Genomic DNA, 22,463 nt, shown 5'->3' with positions numbered 1-22,463 from the left:
GAATCCATGGCTGTCAAACCCCTTGTCAGTGCCCAACCTTATTAGACCAATTCAGACCTTTATTGGTCACTCCGTGCCCCTTATACATATTAACGTTCATCCTACCAAGTCGCATCACAAGGGAAGAAACAAGTAGACAAATTAAAATCTTTGCCTGTATTGAGGCGCTGTTCTACCACTAGGAGGCGCTGTTCTACCACTAGCGGCGCTGTTTCATTGCCTTTTACCTTTAAACGCTCATTTTGTAGCAAATACAATTTCAAATGCTTCAACATTCATACAGCAACCCGTGGTCACGAAAAATCACCATGGAACTACTCAAACACAGAAAGCTCCACGAGAACGGTACCATTGGTGATCTCCTGCTATTAGGCGGCACCCTTTTATTGAACATTCACATTAAAACCACTTTCTACACCAACAAACTCTTTTCAGGTAAAACAATTCAAGTTTGAAGTTTCTTTTGTTTAACCATGTGAGAACTCATGCGACCAGGATAAGAGTCAATTATGGATAGAAGCCTGACCGTTCAAAGCCCCACATGAAACAGATATGTGAGAGTACCAAATCAAGAATCGCCCTGCTATCGACACTTGGATGGAAGGACCAGGGACTCCTCAGCTGACGCACTGCGAACTGCCACCCTCTCACCGGGCCTACTCCGTGGCACACCACTGAGCTCCAGTCGGGTTCAGAAGCCAGTACACAAACTTGCTCGATGCACAATTACAAACACGCACCGCGCATTATAACCGGCACAACCACAACCGACACCCAATCCCCTGGCTCCCTGTTCTGACTAGCATTCTGCCACCAAATATCGACACACTACTGCAAGGGAGTTCACACATTTTCTTGGCAACGAAAACCACCTACCCATTAACCAAAACCTCGACAAAGTTCCTCGCCACTGACTAAAGACCCGATCCCCCTTCTGCGATCACGCTGCTGCCACCATCCGAATATATTACCCAGATCTGAAAGCACACTTCGCGAACAGAGTGGAATCAACGCAGACGTCCAAAATGAACACCTCATTCGTCAACCGCATCAGAACATCTACAGGCCGATGCACACATCTCCTTTATGAATGGAAAATTAAAGACAAGCAACAACATCACTTGGTGGGGGCAGCAGGCCCCTCTCCCCCACCTTTTATCTCCCCTCCTTTATATGATCCAGTTGCGTCGGGACTGTCCGTCTGGGAAATGTGAAACCCGGTTATGCGACCCGCGCAGCGTGCTGTATCGTGGGCTCGTGTTGTTACGATAAAAACAGCAGCAGCAGCAAAAGGGCACAATCAACAGTAATGAGATCGTGCCCATGCAATCCAAACTATGGACCAAAGAGTAAAACCACTGTAGTCTGCAGCCACCTCCTTCGACGGAGGAAGAGCAAAAGGACACGAACTCTCTCTGCTGAAGCTCTCTCGTGGCTGGCGGACCTCGACAGAATAGGAGTCTCATTTGCAAGAGTGCCACTGCCTCATTTGCAAGAGTGCCACTGCCTCAGTGATTCAATGGTGATGTTGCACAAAGCTGTGACTCGGCGCTCTGCCCTCCTGACTCACCTCGTGAATGTGGATTGTTTATAAATCTCGGCTTTTTTAACCAGCAGACGAGGTGTGTGTGGGGATAATCTGAGCAAAGTAAGAATTTGTTGAGTTTTTTTAATTGTCGAAAAACACAGTCACATTTCTATATTTCAAGTCCAGTTTATTTTTTGTTTACCAGTTTTTTCTTCAAAATAGTTCAAACTCACCTCAGCGATCACAAATGCCCATTATCTAGCACTTCGGAGACAAGGGTGTTCGGATCAAACGTAAATGACTCGCGCGTGGACGCGTGACGACAACAAGACTGCAAAACAGCAAGCGGGTTCACAAACCCATCCGTGCGGATCGATTTCCCTCATGCGCATGGTGGGTTATCTCCACTTACTCTGGTTGTTCCGCTCACATGAAGCGTCGATTAAATACACAGTGCTTAAAAAAGTTCAACATATTTGGAGATAACGCTGGCTTAAAATAGAAACCAATGTTTTCTTATAGTTCTACGGAAAGTGTTGAGTTTTTTGTTGTTAAATGTGCTTGTGCACCGTTGCCAACCCAGAAGCAGCAGCATCGCCAGATGATTTGGTTATTTAAAAAGGAATCAGCCAAATTTCCCGAAGGGGCAGAACCCTTCGGGGAAAAGGGAATCTTGAGACTCGTCGAGGCCTTCCTAAATAAATAATTATTTAAGTGTTGCAGAGCGACAAAAAAAATGTTTCAGGACCTCACACCGAAACCCACATGAACGAGGAAATTAACTCAACAAACAATATAATTCACAAGCACCTTTGTCAAGCCACTGCTGAATGAAGACCTCCCCATGCCGTGTCACAAGAGGATGTGTGACCAAACAAAACCGGTGTGGCTTAGGTAAAGGTAGTGGATGATGCAGGACTGGTTTATCCACCATGCCCACGAATTAAACTCAAAGTTGCCGGGGCCCATGATAGAACACATCGTGTACTAGTTACCAGGACACCGGAGCGATTTGATCATTTGCCACAACTCGATTCAAGAAGCTTTGTTGAGCGTTGTAGCAGCCACCACCACCGTGTGCTGCAGTCACCTGAAGCCCAGAGCGTCAGTCTGCCCAGGTGTGGTGATGGCGAGTGTCTAGTTGTGCCCAGGCGTGGTGGTGCTGGCCAGTGTCTCATTCCGCCCAGGTTCCCCTTCGCTCTTCTCCGTGTCTGGGCGAGGGGGCTCCTGCCAGTCGGCGCTCGCCCACTCTGGCGTCGGCGCCGTGTACTCCCAGCCGGGGCCGCGGTAGCGCAGCGCATGCAGGAACATGATCAGCTGATCGGGCCTGGGGTCCGGCCGAGTCTGGCGACACTCGCTGCAGAGAGGGTCCTGCCCGCCAGCCCAGGAGTCCTCAGCTTCCGACGACGTCGTAACCGGCTCGTTTGTGCCGCCACCATCACCACCACCGCTGCCGGCACTGCTCTTCTGCGCAGTATCGTCATTTCCGCTGCATGCGATGCCCCCGCCGACGATACTCCCCTCCCCATTGCCGATAACACCGCAGTCACCGTCGCAGGATTCCGTCACCTCCTCGCCGAGCCGACGGCGGTCGGCGAGGAGGTCCTGCAGCAGCTGCTCGTCGCTCTTGCCGATGGTGCCGCCGCGGGCACGCGCCGGCCCCCACGCGGCCGCGTTGTACACGGGATCGTTGAGGATGGGGTGGCCCAGGAACTGCAGGTGTACGCGGATCTGGTGCATGCGCCCGGTCTCGGGCCGGCACAGCAGCACGCTGGAGCGGCCGTTGTAACTGAGGCGCGTGAAGGTGGTCCGGCAGGGCTTGCCGCGCGTGTCTACGCGGCACACGCCCACGCTGTACGACACCACGAGAACCGGCTCGGCGCACACCACCTCCTCTGCCTCCTCCCCCTCGCCACCCGGGAAGCGGCCCTCCACGCGGCACAGGTACTCCTTCTGCACCTGGTGGGGTCAGCGAGGCGGGGGCGGCAACAGAGGTCAGGGGTCAGGGGGTCAGGAGTCAAAGGCAAGGACGATGGTCTCCTGTTACTGCAACGCTCTCCCACGTGTCCATGTCATTCGGCATGGTGTCCGGTGTAATTCGGTTAATGAAGAAGCTTCCAGCATGTGGAACGAAACGTCAGACATCACGCAGAACAACTCAAAAACACATCGGAGAGCCACGCAGCGCAACCGCGAAAAGCTACACAGTCGTATCCTGTGACTGTTATTGATTTAACGTGTTGCAATTCAGGTTGAAAGTGTTCATGCTTTGGATCAGTTTCTCTCTCTGAAACCAACGGGCCCACAGTTACTCTAGTGGAGATGATCCAACATAAATACATGTTTTGCGTGAAGTTGCTTTTCTGTGGGGGACTTGTTAGAAAATCCGGCGAGATTGATACAAAAAAATTTCCGTAAACTTGGCGACAAAAAGAAAACAGCGCTAAAAGTATTGTCCTTGCAGGTGAAGGTGATTACGTTGTGCGGTTGTTGTGGCTCTGAAGCCAATAATACGATAGCTCATCAAACACGAGCACAAACGCGCGTGTTGGAAAGTGCGGCAACGCTGCCGTGTGCGAGAGCGGTAACCGCCCAGCGCGAAACCATCTACGGCTCACGACCCCCGTTCCCCATCGGCCCCGGGGCTGACCTCTCGCTCGCGGATCTGACGGTCGAGCCGCTGCACGGCCTCCAGCGTGTGCGCAAACAGCAGCACGCCGGAGGTGAGGCGGTCGAGCCGGTGCACAGTGTGCAGTGGGGCCAGGCCGTGCTCCTTGCCCAGCACGAAGATCACCGTGTTGTGGCGGTAGCGTCCGCACGGATGCACCGGCATGGACGAGGGCTTGTCCACCACGACCAGCTCGTCCGTCTGGGCGAGGAGCGTGACGGGGCCCGCGGCCACGGGCGGCTCGTGCCTTGCAGGGGGTGGCGGAGTCGGGGGTCATGGAACGAAGGTCACGCGGCGTGGGAGGTTGGACGAGATCGCGTGAAGGTGAAGATGTCAGTCAATGTGCGACAGGTGTAGGGAAAGTTGCCACGGCAGAGGGCCGAAGAGAACTATACACAGAACCTTTACAGGAACCTCCCAATGCAGGAACCTCCTCTTGCGCTGGATAAATACAGTTCATTATTATAATAATTATGCTGGTAAAGGAAAGAAGCACAGAGGTGTAGGGAAGAATGGTGCCACCACTACCCCATCCAATCACTGCCACTCCGCTGCCAAAGTCACACGTCTCAGCAAGGCCTTCTCTATTCAGTGAACGGCATTATTATCATTGTAATGATGACAATGCTGGCAATGGCTGTCCAGATAACACACACACCGCGGTATTACACCAGGGCGGCCGGTGGAATTCAAACTGTGAACCTCTGCAACGAGCGGCAAATGCGCTACGTAATAATAATTAAAAAATGACAACTTGTGACGCATCGCACAGTATTCACTCACTCTCGCAGAGAAGGAGGCACGAGGAACTACAGACATGCACGCGATGATCCGGCGCCAACAATTACTCAAGCTCTGCGGTTCCATACATATTAAGGTGTTCTCAGAAAATTAGTGATCACATGTCGGAGGAAACCGGAGCACCTGGAGAAACCCACTTGTGCGAGGGGGCCAACAATCCATTACCGCGGTTGGTTACGTACGGTGCGAAAGAAGTTCAACATCCACACAGGCGGAGTCCATATTTTTGCCGTGACCACTGCCGTCTTCTGGCGAGCCGGGAGACGGCCCTTCCTCGACGGCCCACAGGGGAAAAGAGTTTCGCAACATTTGCGTGGGTGACCCACCAACCCTCGCTGCCTCCACAGTTCATGGATTTACAGGCGCGCGTCGCCACCACGGCCACACCGCGGGACGGCTCGGCTCCCCGGCGATTGGACCGAGGGGGACGACTCTGCCCCGGGGCGGGTCGACTCTGCCCCGGGGCGAGTCGTCTCCGCCGCCACCTCAGAATCAGAATCCTTATCGATCCTGGAGAAATCCGATGAACTATGGAGTTCTAGTCCACCCCCTCCCTCCTCCTCCCCCACACACACAGGTATCCATCCTCACCTGTGCACGGTGTGCCGGACGAGGTCGTTGTCGCGCAGCACCACGTCCAGCGAGGTGCGCTCCCCGTTCAGCGTGATCCTGCCGCCCGCGCACGCCGCCTCGTAGTAGCGAGGGCCCTGCGCGCGGAACTCCGACGCGAGCACCTCCCCGAGGGTGCGGCCCAGCCAGCGGCCCTTGCAGTACGAGGTGAAGTCGAAGCGGTAGGGCCGCACCCGGCGCAGCCCGGCCTCGACGTAGCACTCCGTCTCGGCGAAGTGCTCCGCGCCGAAGCTCACGCCGGCGTTGCGCTTCTTGGGGGGCGGCACGTGGCGCTCGCCGGCGCCGCGCTCCTGTCGGCTGCGCTTGTGGCGACGCGGTGGCCGCTTGCCCTCTCCTCCTCCTCCTCCATCTCTATCATCATCACCGCCGCCACCGTCACCACACTGCTGCTGCCCGGTCGCCGCACAGGCGCTTTGGCCGTGCTTGCGCTTCGTGGCGACACTCCGCGGCCCTGCTGAGCCCGTGGCGTGCGGAGGCGAGGGTGCCGCCGGGGTGAGGGTTGCGTCCGCGGCAGGGTCAGCGTCTCCGGCCTCGGCGTTCCCTCCCGCGAGTCTCGTCGCGTCGGCGGCGGAGTCGCCCATCGTCTCGGGGCTGTCTGGCGGCGCGCCGAGCTTAACGAGGCAAACGTCTGCAGCTCAACGAGCCAAGCTGTTGAGGCCCTCTAAGACAAGTACGTGATGGCAAACGAACATTCGAGTGATGTAATACATACACTCGACTGCAGTAAGCGGGACACCAAGACCCGATTGCTTTGACAGTTCCGTCGCCCGCTATCATTCGGTATGTAAGTAACAACTTGCATATCGTGATCTATAAAACGTAAACTTGTAAAGTATATTCGTATGGTTTAAAAGTTAGTAATGTTTTCTCAGCTCCAGCATACAACGGTAGCGCACGTGGGCTCTGGTAGCAGCGACCTTTGACCCCAGAATATAAATCCCCCCTCCCCTAAACCCCCCCTCTTCACCCCCCTCTAACCCCCCGCCCTCTTACTCCCCGCCCTTCCAACTCTCAGCCCCATAACTTACCCCGCCTCTTCCTCCGCAAGCCCCGCCCAATTTATCCCCTGACTCCTCCTTTTTTCTCTTTAGCTCGCCTCACGCTCGCACTCCTCTCTAGGCTGAACCCTGGGCCCCGCCTCCTATCCCACAATCCCCGTCCATTTCCTTTTGGCCCCGCCCTCTATCCCACAATATTCGCCCGTTTTATTTTGGCTCCGCCCCCTATTCCACAATCCCCGCCCATTTCATTTTGGTTCCTTCCCTTATCTCCCAATCCCCCTGCTCATTTATTTTTTTAACTCCGCCCCCTATTCCACAAGTCCCACCCATTGCCATTTGGTCCCGCCCCCGCAATGGCCGCTCGTTTTTGGCGCCAAATTCTCGCTCTAATGGCACTGAAGAGAAGCAGAGACGCGACGGGACGCAGAGTTAACCTCACAGGCGATTCTTGCGTTTAGTGTCCTACTCGCCACGAGTATTTGTGTTTTTCTTTTAAATTAGATGTTAAGTAGTTTTAAAAACTCGTATTGCCGTTTGTTATAATCGAGTGACGGGGGTGGGGTTTGTTATTGCAACTGAGGAGTAGCTTTGTGATTTAGTTTTAGGTGATTTAACGAGCATTATTGGTGCGTGTTTTGTTTTCTTAGATATCGTTCGTATTTGTAAAAAACACTGAGCAGGAATGTTTTGCGAGAAGGCGATAGAGCTTATACGGGAGCTGCACCGCGCCACGGATGCACAGATCCCGCCGTTCAACGTGAGCGAGCGACGGCTTCATCCACAGCGTTTGAACATCATCCTTCTCATTCATCACCATGGACCATCATCTATCCACTGCTAGATGAATGCCAACACACACACACCGTCAGCTTCATCCACAGCGTTTAAACATCATCGTTCTCATTCATCACCATGGACCATCATCTATCCACTGCTAGAGGAAGGCCCAACACACACACACCGTCAGCTTCATCCACAGCGTTTAAACATCATCGTTCTCATTCATCACCATGGACCATCATCTATCCACTGCTAGATGAATGCCAACACACACACACACACCGTCAGCTTCATCCACAGCGTTTAAACATCATCGTTCTCATTCATCACCATGGACCATCATCTATCCACTGCTAGATGAATGCCAACACACCGTCAGCTTCATCCACAACGTTTGAACATCATCCTTCTCATTCATCACCATGGACCATCATCTATCCACTGCTAGAGGAATGCCAACACACACCGTCAGCTTCATCCACAGGGTTTGAACATCATAGTTCTCATTCATCACCATGGACCATCATCTATCCACTGCTAGAGGAAGGCCCAACACACACACACCGTCAGCTTCATCCACAGCGTTTAAACATAATCGTTCTCATTCATCACCATGGACCATCATCTATCCACTGCTAGAGGAAGGCCCAACACACACACACCGTCAGCTTCATCCACAGCGTTTAAACATCAACGTTCTCATTCATCACCATGGACCATCATCTATCCACTGCTAGATGAATGCCAACACACACACACACCGTCAGCTTCATCCACAGCGTTTAAACATCATCGTTCTCATTCATCACCATGGACCATCATCTATCCACTGCTAGAGGAAGGCCAACACACACACACCGTTAGCTTCATCCACAACGTTTAAACATCATCGTTCTCATTCATCACCATGGACCATCATCTATCCACTGCTAGAGGAAGACCCAACACACACACACCGTCAGCTTCATCCACAGCGTTTGAACATCATCGTTGTCATTCATCACCATGGACCATCATCTATCCACTGCTAGAGGAATGCCAACACACACACACCGTCGGCTTCATCCACAGCGTTTGAACATAATCGTTGTCATTCATCACCATGTACCATCATCTATCCACTGCTAGATGAATGCCCAACACACACACACCGTCAGCTTCATCCACAGCGTTTAGACATCATTCTCATTCATCACCATGGACCATCATCTATCCACTGCTAGATGAATGCCAACACACACTGTCGTGAATAATCTCTCACGCCTCCATCCCCACCCGTGGACGTCTTGTTAGGAGCGGCTGCTCTTCGTCTCGACCACTTCGTCTCGACCACTGCTCATAACAGTCAATAATGATGTGTCTCTCTTAACGCGTGTTATTTTGTTTTACATGAACCAACCTGCGGATGTTCTTTTACACGCTTTTATTTAACTCGCTCTATCTGTTGTTGTTGTCGTATTCTCAAATCTTGTAACTCAATTTTAACCCACTTCCCAATGTGGTATCGACTGCAAACTTGGTATACTTATCTCTTACTGATGACAATACTATATTCTATCATTAAAAATAATATATATTTTTAAACCATCTTTTTTATATGTTATGTGTCGGCTTGGGTCTAATTGTCCACGCTCAACCAACGTTGGCTGTAAATCACCATGGTCCCCTTACGTTGTGGCAAGCTTCGGGGCCACTTTGTGGAGTCGTGGAGTTCTTTCATTACTAGTACGGTACATTTCATTAAAGCGTGTTTTTTAAAGTATTTTTAAATATTACTTAGTCATTCACGGGTGCCTTTTTCCGCCTCGACGTAATCCTAAGCGTGCACCTCTCTGCACGCCTTCTTTGCGAACTGCCCAGCTTGATGCCACTTGGTTTGCCAATGCGTTATGGTTATGATCCCTGTAATGGAATGTAATTACACAGTAATGTACAATGATTTAACGCTACAGTATTCCGTGTACCCCCCCCCAACATAGATTATATCAGTCAACCGTAATGTTAACTAAAATATTTCACCCGATTCATCCCTTGAAGATGGAACATCTCGTTTGCAACGGTGTCCAGATTGTGACAATTGGCACGTACATAGCAAAAAGGTAATGAATTAAGGAATTAGGTTCAGAGTTTAGGGCATGCGTGTAAAGTTGTAAGTTAGGGTTGGAGATAGGATTAGTGACAGTAATATTTAAGACCGCTTTTTTACCTTATAAAGCATCATTATTAAAGTTTTATATTAAAATTCCTCACCACCCAGACCCACTCACCTGTCCTCTCTTCCCCCCCCCCGTCCCCCTTGATGACCCAGGAGGATGGAGTCCGCCAGGTGCTGGAGGAGATGAAGGTTCTGTACGAGCAGAACCAGACAGATGTGTACGACCCACACACCTCAACCACAGCACCAACCACTCTTCTACGACTCTGCTTCTGGCTGGCCATCGAACAAAGACGGTCGCCGCATCGCTGCCCTTTCAGATGCGCCTCTGCGGCCGTCTGGAACGCTTCCGATATTAGGAATCCACTGGAGCTTTGCAATTTGAAATAAACTAGATTGCCAAAATCATTTTAGAATAACTGTTTGTGTTTAGCTTGCTGTCCTTCCCCGAGCACCTCCGTTTAGCAAGGTTGGCTACGTACGGTGCGAAAGAAGTTCAACGTACGTACATTCTGATTCTGTTACGACAGCAGGGGTGGAGAACCTACTATCCACAGGCCAAAATTCGGCCCGTGACTTCGTTTCAGGGTGGCATAGTGGTGACACTTGTGCCTCATAGCGAGAAGGACCTCGGTTCGATTCCTGACTCGGGTGCCTTTCTACCTGGATTTCTTATATTCTCTCTCCCCCCGCCCCCCTGTTCTGCATGGGTTTCCTGCGGGTTCTCGAGTTTCTCCCATATATACAAACCTTGAATAGATTGGTGTTTCATATTCTTAGTTTTTTCGGTAAAGTCACGTTGAAGAGAAACAACAAAATAACAAAATATATATAAAAAAAATAAAAAAATTCTCACGACGTTTCGACCATAACTCAAACGGTCATCATCAGGTGTGTCGGTTTGCATAAATTTATTTTGAAAACGGCATATTTATTTATATATATAAAAATAACGTTTGCGTCACGCGCAACGATTGGCTGTTTGCCAGGACTAGTCCATCTATTTTTTGAAAAGAGGAGGGGGGAGACGAAATTTGTTTTTATGTATGCTGTCTGAAAGCCACTGTAAGCGTGAACAATCAATCAAGAACTGAAATGATTTATCAAATCTTTCCAATGATTGCTAAGATAGAATCCATCTTCTCGGTTGAAATTGTCTCTGTGTTTGTATATGTGGATAGCCTCATGAACGAATCTCTCATGGAAGCCAGATGGCTTACAAAGAACCTCCGTCTTGGAAAAGTCAATGGCATGTGAGCCTACAGAATTAGAACAATGATCTGCTACGGCCGAGGTGTTGGTCCTACCGTGTTTAAGGTCTGCTTTATGTTCACGAATGCGGTCCGAGATATGGCGTTTGGTTTCTCCAATGTAACTACTACCACAGAGGCAACTTAGTTTGTAGACACCAGGGTATTGTATGTCCGGAATCACATCTTTTACAGACGGAACCAGATCACGGATTTTATGTAATGTGTTGAAACGGACCTGGATCTTGTGTTTATTCAAGATTTTGGAGACCTTTTTTGTGATCCCAGCAATGTAGGGTAAAGTGATGGTTTTTAAAGGCTCCTCAAGAGGGTTCTTCTTCATGGTTTGAGTGATAGCTTTGCGGATTGTATAGTCGGAGTAACCATTAGCCCTAAGAGCTTGGTGTACGTGCTTGAGTTCACTGCTTATGTGTTCCTGGTCGGATATGCATTGGGCTCTATGATACAGAGTCTTGATGAGAGAATTCTTCTGTGATGGATGGTGGTGGGAATCCGGTTTCAGATAAGCATCTGAAACCGGATTCCCACCACCATCCATCCGGTTTCAGATAAGCATCTGAAACCGGATTCCCACCACCATCCATCACAGAAGAATTCTCTCATCAAGACTCTGTATCATAGAGCCCAATGCATATCCGACCAGGAACACATAAGCAGTGAACTCAAGCACGTACACCAAGCTCTTAGGGCTAATGGTTACTCCGACTATACAATCCGCAAAGCTATCACTCAAACCATGAAGAAGAACCCTCTTGAGGAGCCTTTAAAAACCATCACTTTACCCTACATTGCTGGGATCACAAAAAAGATCTCCAAAATCTTGAATAAACACAAGATCCAGGTCCGTTTCAACACATTACATAAAATCCGTGATCTGGTTCCGTCTGTAAAAGATGTGATTCCGGACATACAATACCCTGGTGTCTACAAACTAAGTTGCCTCTGTGGTAGTAGTTACATTGGAGAAACCAAACGCCATATCTCGGACCGCATTCGTGAACATAAAGCAGACCTTAAACACGGTAGGACCAACACCTCGGCCGTAGCAGATCATTGTTCTAATTCTGTAGGCTCACATGCCATTGACTTTTCCAAGACGGAGGTTCTTTGTAAGCCATCTGGCTTCCATGAGAGATTCGTTCATGAGGCTATCCACATATACAAACACAGAGACAATTTCAACCGAGAAGATGGATTCTATCTTAGCAATCATTGGAAAGATTTGATAAATCATTTCAGTTCTTGATTGATTGTTCACGCTTACAGTGGCTTTCAGACAGCATACATAAAAACAAATTTCGTCTCCCCCCTCCTCTTTTCAAAAAATAGATGGACTAGTCCTGGCAAACAGCCAATCGTTGCGCGTGACGCAAACGTTATTTTTATATAAATAAATAAATATGCCGTTTTCAAAATAAATTTATGCAAACCGACACACCTGATGATGACCGTTTGAGTTATGGTCGAAACGTCGTGAGAATTTTTTTTATTTTTTTATATATATATTTTGTTATTTTGTTGTTTCTCTTCAACGTGACTTTACCGAAAAAACTAAGAATATGAATTACTGCAGTCACGAAAGCTTTAAATCAAGATTGGTGTTTGTTAAACATCTGGGCCACTAGTAGACACGTGATTAGTAGCCATACTGAGGTATAATAGACGTGGTTTTCCGGGTGCTGAACATTTTTTCCGGATTGTAGATCTACCTGAAGTTCAGCCCTGTGCCTACCATTTTGAAACGGCTCGTGAATTGCATGTCACTGTAAGCTACTCATCCACACTAATCGGGTACTCGAGGGGAATATTTTGAACATAGCAACACTGTTTTCTAAGTTTTGCTTGCACGAGTAAAACTTATTTCACAGCATTACGACTATGCAAGTACTTGGTGTATGAGTGCTCTGTTTTTTCTTCTTCAAGAAATGAGGTTAAATCTGACGGGAAGAATGAACTCATCCCCACCATCAAGTTCCGCCACTGCTGCCTGCTGCGCAACAAGCGCTGCCTGCTCGCCTACGCGTGAGTTCCGTCAGCACCAACGGCGCTGACATTGAACGCGAGCACCACGGGTCATTTTAAGACATGTCTTTGTCTTTTTCCCACAATTTTACATCTACAGTAATTTTTCCTGCCACATTCTATTTGGAATATCTGACAACTGTCCTGAATACAGGGGGCTAAAAAAAAAATGTTAAACACTTATGAGAATTTGCAACAATACCACGTGACATGTGCTGCTGCCTCCAGCCTCTTGAGATCACCTGGAGAAGATTCCAGGCACGCGTTGACAATGATGGCGAACAAGTGGAGACTGACTTTTTAAAGCTATTAACATACATTTGTTATGTTAGAGTGTATTTTCCATTAAAAACGATTGTCCCATATAAGTGTTGGAAGCACCCTGTATATGGCCCATTCCTTTAAATGTACACATTCACGAGTCCAATAATCCTTTTAAAAGATGTTTGTCTTTTAATACAATGACATCGACAGTCATTTCCTGCCACATTCTCTTTGGAAGATCTTACAGCTATCCTTAATGACCCATTCGTTTAAACATACATATATTCATGAGTCCGAAATTTTTTTAAGAATTGGGGAAGAGGGAAGGAAGGAATGGGGTGGAAAATGGCTCCACTCCCCACGGGTTCTATGCCTTATTAAGCATAAGGTGACAGTCGAGAAATGTCTAATTGATAACTTCAATGTTGAAACATCGTAGCAGTTTAAAAAAGAAAACTTTGTGCCCCAACTTGTAATAAAATATACGTTTATTTTGTAAAAAATAAATGATTCCCTAAAATTGTATTCCACTTGTGCTATTGGCATCGTGTTGAGACAAATAATCCATTCTAATTTCTTGCAGAGCAGTGCACCCCTGCATTAGAGAATGGCCCACAGAAGCGGATATCACAGAGCCATGTCTGAGATCCATTTCTAGTGGCTTCTGTTCCAACATAGAAGAGGGCAGCACTGCCACTGAGAGTAATGTCTGTCACATGACAGTCAACTTGATATTTATAATTCTCAGGGCTGATGTGTTCTGTCGTTTCGTCCGCAGGTATGACCGTGTGCAGAGGATCCGCACGATGCGCTGGGAGTACGGCAGCATTCTGCCCCCCAGCGTGAGGTTCCATCTGTCCGTGGAGGAGGCAAGGCCAACAACCTCACCTGTTACACGAGTACCAATTGTAACACCAGTGATTAATGACGAATCCGATCACGACAATTAATTCAATCGCTTTAACACAACTAGCATGTTCTCCAACAACAGTTCGAGTGGTTCAACCACTACAAGAAGTCGTTGGCGTCGTACATGGGCTCTGTTGGCGGGGAGGAGGGACTGGATCTCACGCAGGACACCAAGCCTCCTAAGAGCCTCTACATCGAGGTGTGTGCCTCACATCCCCTACCCCACCCCATAAGTAATTTTAAAAAATCAAGGCCTCTACTCAATGTTAATCGCTTACGGAGTAGCCCTCACACCTTTGGCCTATCCACCGCCGCCAGGTGCGCTGCCTCAAGGATTACGGCGAGCTGGAAATTGACGACGGTAGCACCGTGCTACTGAAGAAGAACACACAGGTAACTGTTGCGCCAAACCCGGCCCTGGATGTCAGCAAATGCACGTGAGCGTATGTCGATGCGCAGTGATGTAGCGAAGGTGGCATGGGCCCACTTGTGTTCTATTACTGTCCCCACTCACTTCTCGTCTCCAACGATAAAAGCCGAGGCGTCTTGGTGTCACGTGAGAAGTAATGCATGCACACACCCACCAATCACAGCCACCCGCCTGCACAGCTTGACATTGCCGCCCCTTGCACCGTCACCCTAGATCAATTCGCATGTTCCCTACGCCTACAGCCGGCAATACCAGGGATACCCCAGCCATCGTTTATGCACCTCCTTGTAGCTCAGTAGTTATGTCATTGTTTCAGCAGCTGAAAGAGCTATGGAGTTTTTTTGCGAGGAATTGACTGTTTTTTTTCTCCCCCAGCACTTCCTTCCACGAGGGCGGTGTGAGCAGCTCATCCGGCAAGGCATTTTGGAGCACATCTTGTCCTGAGACTGCTGTCACTACCACCACCACCCACTCTCGGACTGACCTGGAATTCAGAATGCAGCGTCAGGGGTCCCAACAGGGCCCTACGACTGCCTGCCACGTCGCGTAAACTTGGGGCTTACTAAAATCAAACGGTGACCAACGGCAGATCTGCAAACGCATTGACAATTGTACCCTGCTTCTCAATGAGAGGAAAGGTACACACTCCGTAGCAGCAGGCCTAAGAGTCCTCCAGGCTGCTCTGCTCTGTTGCAGGATTAGTTTAGCTGGCTATGTGGATCCAGAAGTCGATTTATTTGCTCTGGTGTGTGAGCACGTGTGCCGGCTAAAGTGCAAAAACAGCCTTTTTTGTCGACCCACTACTAGATGAGAGCAATTAATCTCTACACTGCAGGCCATGATGCTCATTTGACGATACCACACTGACCATAACACTTATATGGTGGTCTTTCCATACAAGCACTATCCAGGCTTGAGCCTGCTTAGCTTGAGATCTGACTGATACCTGACAGGATTGCACCATGGTCATGCCAGTTAGTACTGAGATTGCCCTTTAAAAAAAACAGCCAAGAATAGCAAAACAGTGGCTTTATTGAGTGACCCGAAGGTCAAAGAACACATCAAGACGTTAGCAATATATACACCTCATTGTTTGAAACAAAGTTATAATTAAATGATAAAATAAAATCTGTAATTCCAACCTTCCCTAAATTGCATCAAGTGACTTCTTTAACGGTAGGAGGAAACTTTCTGCTCCTGCCTGTGACGAGGTTATAAAAATCAAGAAATCGTGACACTTCCCTGTCAAAAACACAGCCGCGCGCAAGCACCGCCCAAATCCTACAAGCCCACCAACAGTAATTGCACTTGATTACAGGAGCAGCGATTAACAAAACGATTTTCTTTCCCCAGACTAGCCGGCCACACTGGGCTGATTACTGAGACAGCATCAGATACACAGGTTATTTCTAGCCGATGTGGGTGGCTTAACAACCAGTGTAAGCTGGACCCAAACCTCATCCTGAGGCCTGACACTCGACTCCCACCACCTTCAACGTACTTCACTCTTATAGCTCTCCTACGTGTTTTTCCAGCCGATCCTCGTGTTGCTCGGCACCGAGTGCCGACGTTTCACTCTGCTTGCTGGCAGCATCTTCGGGAAGGTGAATTCGGCAATTGGAGTGAAACGACGGACAGTGTGCCGAACAACACGAAAACACGTCGAACTATAGACACCAGAAAAAAAACCTACGGAGCGTTCTCTTCAGGAGCTGCTCACTTGGGAACCTTCAAGTCTTCATCGACACAACTTCAGTCTATTTTGGACATCTCGAACTTGGTTGTCATAATTTCCTGTTGGGAAACAAGACAATGAAGCATTTAAATAATGTTATCGCTGCTTAACTGTAGTGATAATTAGGCATGTAACGACTGGCATCCCTCACGATTCTATCAATTGTTACAATTTAGTATTGTACTTTTAATCAAGAATCGATTCGTATATACAATGTGTTGAATCTAGCACTCATTGTGACTTGATGACATACATGCATATTGATAAACATTGATTTTAACACGCATGATTCCTACACTTGAGCGTAGGAATTGATTTTAATCGCTGCATCGTTATATGCCCAAAAATAGTTTTTAATTTGCACCATGCTTCGAATTCTAGTTTGAGATGTCTGAATATAACTGACAAATTGGTTGTATATTTCAGGGTTTTACAATCTAGTCCTTATGACCCACCACAGTCCATCTTACCATGTTCACCAGTTTTCATTCAAATACATATGAAGTTCTTACATACTCCACATACCTCATCATTGCTGAACAGCCCCATGTGAAATCGACAGCACCGATTCAAATTAAGACATCTATGTATGTTGAACTATTTCGCACCGTGCGTAGCCACCCGTGTTAATCAGAGGTGCGGGGGAAGGACAAACTAAAAGCAGAGTTCTAAAGAAATTAGTTTTCAATCTGAATGATTTAAAAGAGCATAGCTCCAGTGGTTTCCTGATATCGGAAGGAATAGCATTCCAGACGGCCGCAGAAGCGCATCTGCAAGAGCGCGATATGGTAACCGTCTTTCATTGTTCGGCAAAAGCCTCTGCGAGGATGGAGTTTGCGTGATGGTCTATGCTGCTTGATCAGCACGGTATTGTGGTTATTTGTGGCAAGCACTGTGTAATGAGTGCACACACATCTTGCGTCTGTGTGCCCATGTGATGTCGATGTGCTTATTTAATCGGTGCTGTCTACGTCACGCAATCGTCAGGCACGTGCCGCTTGTAACTAAATATATTTGAATGGAGGTACATTCTAAACTTAGAAACTATGGTGGGTCGCAAGAACTGGAGTCTGAGGCACGGGGTAATGGCACTCCAACTGAAGTAATTATAAAAATACATGAATTGCCATTAACCCAGTATTCTTAGACTCAAGTTAGCGAATTATCAGGGAATGGTGCAATAAGATGGGCGAGAAAATGGATAAGCACACAAACCCAATGAAGACAAACAATGGTCCGTAAGCAGCAACTCGCATTACAATATACATGGGACTGACAGTTACACACACCACGTACTACAGCTCGGACAGTTGGATTATAATGTGGACCTCTACACAAGCAGAAATGAAAGGTTAAGCTGAGTTACGGCATGCAAACCATGCAGTTAGGAGGGTAAGGGGTGAGGGAGGGTTATCGGTGTGTGAACAGTTATACCGCTGGTGTTGAATCACACACGCAAACACGTGTTGAGCTGGGCCACATTGGCCGAGGTCGTTTGTAACGTCATGTTGCCTTACGTGCCCTCGACATTCAAACGACCACGACCTCCCATTCGGCCGACGCCAGGATCGCTCCTTGTTATCGGCGTAAGTTATGGGCAAGGAGAGAACTATCATCAAGGCCCGACCCTGCACCTCACCTAGTTTTGCTTACTGGGTCGACTGCCCCTCGATCCGGCTGAAGGTACCGTGAGACAAAGACAAAGATCCCCAATGTAGCCTACACAGGCTGTTGGGGTAAGCACCGTTAGCAAACGCCTAAGAAGGCGACCACGGTACATGGGACACACACTCGTGCTGATCGACGTAAGCGAGATAAAACCATACGACAGCGACGTCCTTCAAGGTCGCCCCCCCCCCCCTTGTATGGCACGGACACCACGCGGTCACTCATTGCCCAACATCACTGGCGACGGGTACCGGCGGGTGGGGACGCATCGCTCGGCACCGTCTACGGTTTACACTCGCGGGCAAACACTTGGAGCCATCGCCACAGCTCCCCCCCACCCCTCTCCTAGGGGATGCCTTGTAACAGCACTGCAACACAATATCGTGTTCTCATTCGGCACAATTCATTTGTGAGCTTGCTTTTTTTTACTTCACTGCCTCATCTCGTACTTGAGTGACGATAGCCGACTTAACGCAGCGTTAACATTAGCGGGGACGTTGCGGCGGTGTAATGGTTGGCATATCCTGTCAGCTCGGTTTAAATTTTACCTTCCGGCATGGTAGTTTAAAACAACGGTTGCACGCGGTTCAAAATCCTCCATCCACCACGGCACACGTCCAACCGGCAGTATAAATGGATAACACCACAACTGGTTGATCGGTAGCTTGTGTGTGGCGAGGAAAAGCGCACGTACTACCAACATATTCCAAAATGTCTGGAAGTGTGGAAGAATAAGCCAAAATACCCTCAAGAGGGGCTCTACTGATGATAAGAATCGTAACTGAAGCATTATTACAACTCGACTCCACAACAAAGGACATTTTTCAAGAGTACATTTTCACCAACGCTAAGATAACTGAGAGACGGTGAGAACATGGCATTACCTCATCCGAGTCGAGTAACGCAGGGAGCGCTCTGCGGGGAAAGACGGACAGCGAGACCAGCATCACGATCCAATCACGATGGCACAACCACAACGACGGCTACTACGTCAAGTTTATACAGCGTCTACCTGTGACTACATCTCGCGGTTATTTACAATCATTAAAGAAAACACGACAACGGTAGTGGTGTATGCGGTCAATCAGGTGGCATGTGTTCACATAGGACGCGTGTGTTTAATCAAGAGGGGGCGTCTTTGTCATATTTACATTTGGCCACCTAGGAAATCCTCGCTGATTCGTGATTCTTTTTCAGGAAGGTCCTGCTAAGTTGGTGATAATTGTTACGTAGATTCAAATTGAGAAATCTTTCAAATTTGCCAAACTTGGAATATGATTGTCGGCACGCAATGAGCCGACTCTTGCGAATGACATCACATAATCTTTTAACGTCCACTGTGAAGCAGATGGCCCGAGGCCAATAATTACGGTTAACACGCGCCGCAGTATTAACAAGGACGGCCACAGGGTTATAGCTGTGAACCTCTGCAACGAGCACTCTACTGATGGGCCGCGTCACTGCCTACTCGGTTCCATCAACTGTGAGATCCACCACGTGTTTTTATCAGGAGGTGTGCGTTCGGTGAGACATGGTTCCTATCAAGACAGGGCGTGTTCTCAATCAAGAGGTGTGTGTTGTATGTGCTTGTAGCTCTTCTATGTGAATGCATAGAGTGCAGTGTTCCTACAGACAAAAAAATGCTCACGCAGTTGAAAATACGTGCAGTATAGGTAAAGGTGCAGTCCTGCAATTTCTTGCTGACACTCCTGCTCCTAGAGGAAGGGTCTCCATCGGACTGAACTCCAGAGAGCCCCTCTAGGGTTCTAGATGGTGGGGGGGGGGGGGGGTGGTGGTTTATGGCCTACTCTTTCACGCTGACCAGGCGTCCTGGGAGAGACGTGCATCCTACTGCAAATATGTAAACCCGCGCAACTTACAGGTCAGCTACAGAAGAGGGGATGTTCTCCTCCACCCAAGTCAGGTCTTCATCCTGCAGCGGAGCAGAGGATAGTGACAGGGTGAAGGGGCCACAGACAGAGGGAAGGGTTGTGTCGCTCTTATTACCTTGCACGTAAAAAGAATAACATTTTTAAATATATTTTTATCAAGTCAACGGAATTAAATACAAATTAAATAGCCACATGGCCAACACCACCTGTGGCAAATTTACACCACCGCCACATCTCGATAATTTTTTTCAGTTGATATATAAATTCACGAAGTACGGAGCCTTTTCCGACACAATTTTATCATTTTCTCTGCTCTGAGACAGACCGTCGCTTAATGAGATCGTAAGAATTCACAGCAAAATAACCCATGATGTACATCATTAGACCTCCTTTGCCAGTACCAAAATATAAGAATAGGGTTTTTCCCCTTTTTTCTGGCAACAAAACTAAAACCTTTTACCATTAACCACAATATCTGGAGTAAAAATGCAAACAAAAAACATACTATGATAATATATGCATTGTCCTTGAAACTGATTGGTCCACACCAAGGAACGGCTTTCTTTTGAGCCTCGACCCAGTTGGTGCTCGACCAGATGACGCCAAAAGGCGTCATGGTGTGGACCAATCAGTTTCAAGGACAATGCACATATTATCAAAGTATGTTTTTTGTTTGCATTTTGACTGCAGGTATTGTGGTTAATGCAGACATGAATCCTTGTAAAAAGGTTTCAGTTTTGTTGCCAGAAAAAAGGGGAAAAACCCTATTCTTAACCCATGATGATTTGCATCCATGGGACAAATTAATTATCAACCCTTAATGTATTATTTTTCACACAGGTTCGCTTAGATAAAATTGCGTGGTGGGTTCATTTCTCGTCACACCTGGCTGGCACCGGACCTGGCTTGCCCATTCATCTCCGTCCGCGTGCCTCTCATTTTCGTACCTATGCAACGAATACCGGGAGAAACGCAATTTGGATTACAAGGCGTGAAAGTGCGACCGCACGAAGCAGAGCTGCATCCACATCGGGGAGGGGCCCACTGGGAAAACACGAGCAAATGTGTTATTTTTTTCTTTCCCCCAGCTTCATCGCGATCGTGCCATCGGCGTCGTGAGATTAGGAATCCACACGGTAACAACGGGCAGCACTCGTGCACCCGGCCTCCCACGGACAGTGATGTTCACGGCATGACAGTCGGACCGATTTTGTTTAATTCTCACCGGTGTAATTTAGCCAAAATTAAGTGCAGAACCATGCTTGATGTGATGGGGGGTGGGGAGAATTTTCTTCTGTACAGTCCTTGGTGACTGGGTTGAGACCATCAACTTGCTACTCCTGAGAACCTGGTTTAATCACTGGTGGCCACCCGGATTCGAACCTAGGATCTCAGCGGTGCCAGCCTCAACTGTGACCTCTGAGACACCCAGCCACCTCTGAAGAGGGAATAAAAAAAATCAGAGGGGGTGTGGGATATGGAGCTACAGGCCAGAGAGGGAGAGGGGACGATTGAATATGAAGGCCTAGATGAGGAGACTTCAGAGTAGAGGCTGTCGGTCACAGGCAGAGAAGAGGTGACCGTTAAATGTGGACGTGGACAGGGAGAGGTCTGCTATGGTCAGGGCAGGGAATTTCAGACAGGAGAGGCAGCCAATTACACAACGCATGAACCTTTACACAACACAACTTTGTGACACCAGAGCATAAATGGTCAACCAAAATTGTCTTCCACTTTGTGGGCTTTTCCACTGGAGCAATGAATGAATAAATGGCTGAATGAATGATCATTCGCAAGGTCACGGGCACACTGCTCAACGTACCGTATGCATCTCCCGTCATCACGTTCTGATCTAAACTGTCCTCATCGTCGTCGTCGATGAGGGGGGAGTATGCGTACCTGCGAGTACACAAGACAGATCGCACGGGTAGCCTACACGAACTGTTGGGGCATCATCGCACACGGAACAGTGCACACTACCGCCACACGTGGCACACACAGCACTCGCGTAGATCAAATAGCACATACACGGCACGGGATCCCGGAGGAGGACAAAAGAGAAAGGTAGAATAGGATGTGGACGAGGAGGTGTTCACCTCTGGTTGTTGGCAGACGGCCTCCAGAGGAACATGATGACGAGGAGGATAACGGAGAAGAGGAGGCTCCAGAAGGATGTCTCCACCCACAGCTCGCGCCAGTCCTGGCAATCGAGCCAGCAGAATCACGCGGTCGGTTACGGCACGCGGTGTCACCTCCACTGCCCAGCGCGATTTACCGCAGGGGGTTCGAACCGCGTGGGGTTTCGCGGTTGTGCCGCCCGGCCCTTCCGACGCGTTGTCGGGCTGTGCCGCGCGTCGCACAACCGACACGACGCTCCTCGTGCTTTCGGGTTTCGTGAAGAAGCTCCCGGGCACGTGGAGCAAAACATCGGACGTCGCCCCGGAACAACCCGAAAACACATCAGAGAGCTGCACAGCGCAAACCACGCAGACGCACGCAGCTCGAGTATCGGTGTTTGCCATGCGCTCATCGAGAACATTCAAATTGCAGTGCGCAACCCCAATTGTCGCGCTCGCCCGCCTCGGGTGAGGGGTTGTTTTGTTTAAACCGCTCGACTCACGGAGAGGCAGTCGACCATGCGGAACTTCCTCGTCGACCAGACGATGAACACAACCGACGCTGAGAAACAAAGGACGACCAGTTAATGGT

The 22,463-nt window shown here is 48.7% G+C and overlaps 3 protein-coding genes across 7 annotated transcripts in view; 1 reads left to right on the top strand and 2 right to left on the bottom strand.

The window, feature by feature from the left end:
* Positions 1-362: 362 nt before the first annotated feature.
* LOC116947269 (pseudouridylate synthase RPUSD2-like) lies at positions 363-6,208 on the bottom strand. The gene is made up of 3 exons (XM_032962799.2): positions 5,589-6,208; positions 4,179-4,443; positions 363-3,487 (listed from the first exon to the last, which is right to left on the bottom strand). The coding sequence occupies exons 1-3, from the start codon at positions 6,206-6,208 to the stop codon at positions 2,666-2,668; spliced, it is 1,707 nt and encodes a 568-aa protein (XP_032818690.2). The 3' UTR covers positions 363-2,665.
* On the top strand, positions 6,208-15,605 carry GINS1 (GINS complex subunit 1). Of its 2 annotated transcripts, none has more exons than XM_076070517.1 (7): positions 6,208-6,297; positions 9,717-9,781; positions 12,758-12,856; positions 13,899-13,989; positions 14,112-14,228; positions 14,348-14,422; positions 14,835-15,605. In XM_076070517.1, the coding sequence occupies exons 2-7, from the start codon at positions 9,747-9,749 to the stop codon at positions 14,901-14,903; spliced, it is 486 nt and encodes a 161-aa protein (XP_075926632.1). In that variant the 5' UTR covers positions 6,208-6,297; positions 9,717-9,746; the 3' UTR covers positions 14,904-15,605. The 2 variants fall into 2 exon arrangements, with proteins under 2 accessions (XP_075926632.1, XP_032818699.1); XM_032962808.2 differs by lacking the exon at positions 6,208-6,297 and adding an exon at positions 6,945-7,385.
* Positions 15,474-22,463, bottom strand: part of LOC116947271 (transmembrane protein 87A-like) — a 21,955-nt gene continuing 14,965 nt past the window's right edge. Inside the window, exons 16-23 of one of the 4 annotated variants that reach the window (XR_004403650.2) lie at positions 22,375-22,433; positions 21,851-21,954; positions 21,577-21,653; positions 20,640-20,701; positions 19,743-19,795; positions 18,747-18,777; positions 17,834-17,922; positions 15,474-16,253 (exon numbers count right to left, since the gene is read on the bottom strand). Coding sequence is in view for 3 of the 4 variants with exons in the window: in XM_032962803.2 (XP_032818694.2) it covers positions 16,244-16,253; positions 17,834-17,871; positions 18,747-18,777; positions 19,743-19,795; positions 20,640-20,701; positions 21,577-21,653; positions 21,851-21,954; positions 22,375-22,433 (434 nt within the window). In the remaining variant the exon portion in view is untranslated. Of the gene's footprint in view, positions 17,923-18,746; positions 18,778-19,742; positions 19,796-20,639; positions 20,702-21,576; positions 21,654-21,850; positions 21,955-22,374; positions 22,434-22,463 lie in introns of all 4 variants that reach the window. The other 3 variants (XM_032962803.2, XM_032962806.2, XM_032962804.2) reach the window with 3 other exon arrangements.

This window comes from Petromyzon marinus, chromosome 29 (assembly GCF_048934315.1).
Source record: "Petromyzon marinus isolate PM22_M1 ecotype Great Lakes invasive population chromosome 29, UKy_Petmar_22M1.pri1.0, whole genome shotgun sequence".
Lineage (NCBI taxonomy): Eukaryota > Metazoa > Chordata > Hyperoartia > Petromyzontiformes > Petromyzontidae > Petromyzon > Petromyzon marinus.
Note: the sequence above shows the minus strand (reverse complement) of the source record. Positions and strands in the feature narration are given on the sequence as shown.

Bases quoted from the DNA above. Each gene is read 5' to 3' on its own strand.
- LOC116947269 (XM_032962799.2), bottom strand. From the start codon at position 6,208: ATGGGCGACTCCGCCGCCGACGCGACGAGACTCGCGGGAGGGAACGCC. The intron at 4,444-5,588 runs GTGAGGATGGAT...ACCCCCTGCAAG, and splicing joins GTCCGGCACACCGTGCACAG to GCACGAGCCGCCCGTGGCCG. The intron at 3,488-4,178 runs GTCAGCCCCGGG...TGACCCCACCAG, and splicing joins GTCAGATCCGCGAGCGAGAG to GTGCAGAAGGAGTACCTGTG.
- GINS1 (XM_032962808.2), top strand. From the start codon at position 7,311: ATGTTTTGCGAGAAGGCGATAGAGCTTATACGGGAGCTGCACCGCGCC. The intron at 7,386-9,716 runs GTGAGCGAGCGA...TTGATGACCCAG, and splicing joins CACAGATCCCGCCGTTCAAC to GAGGATGGAGTCCGCCAGGT. The intron at 12,857-13,898 runs GTGAGTTCCGTC...TTTCGTCCGCAG, and splicing joins CGCTGCCTGCTCGCCTACGC to GTATGACCGTGTGCAGAGGA.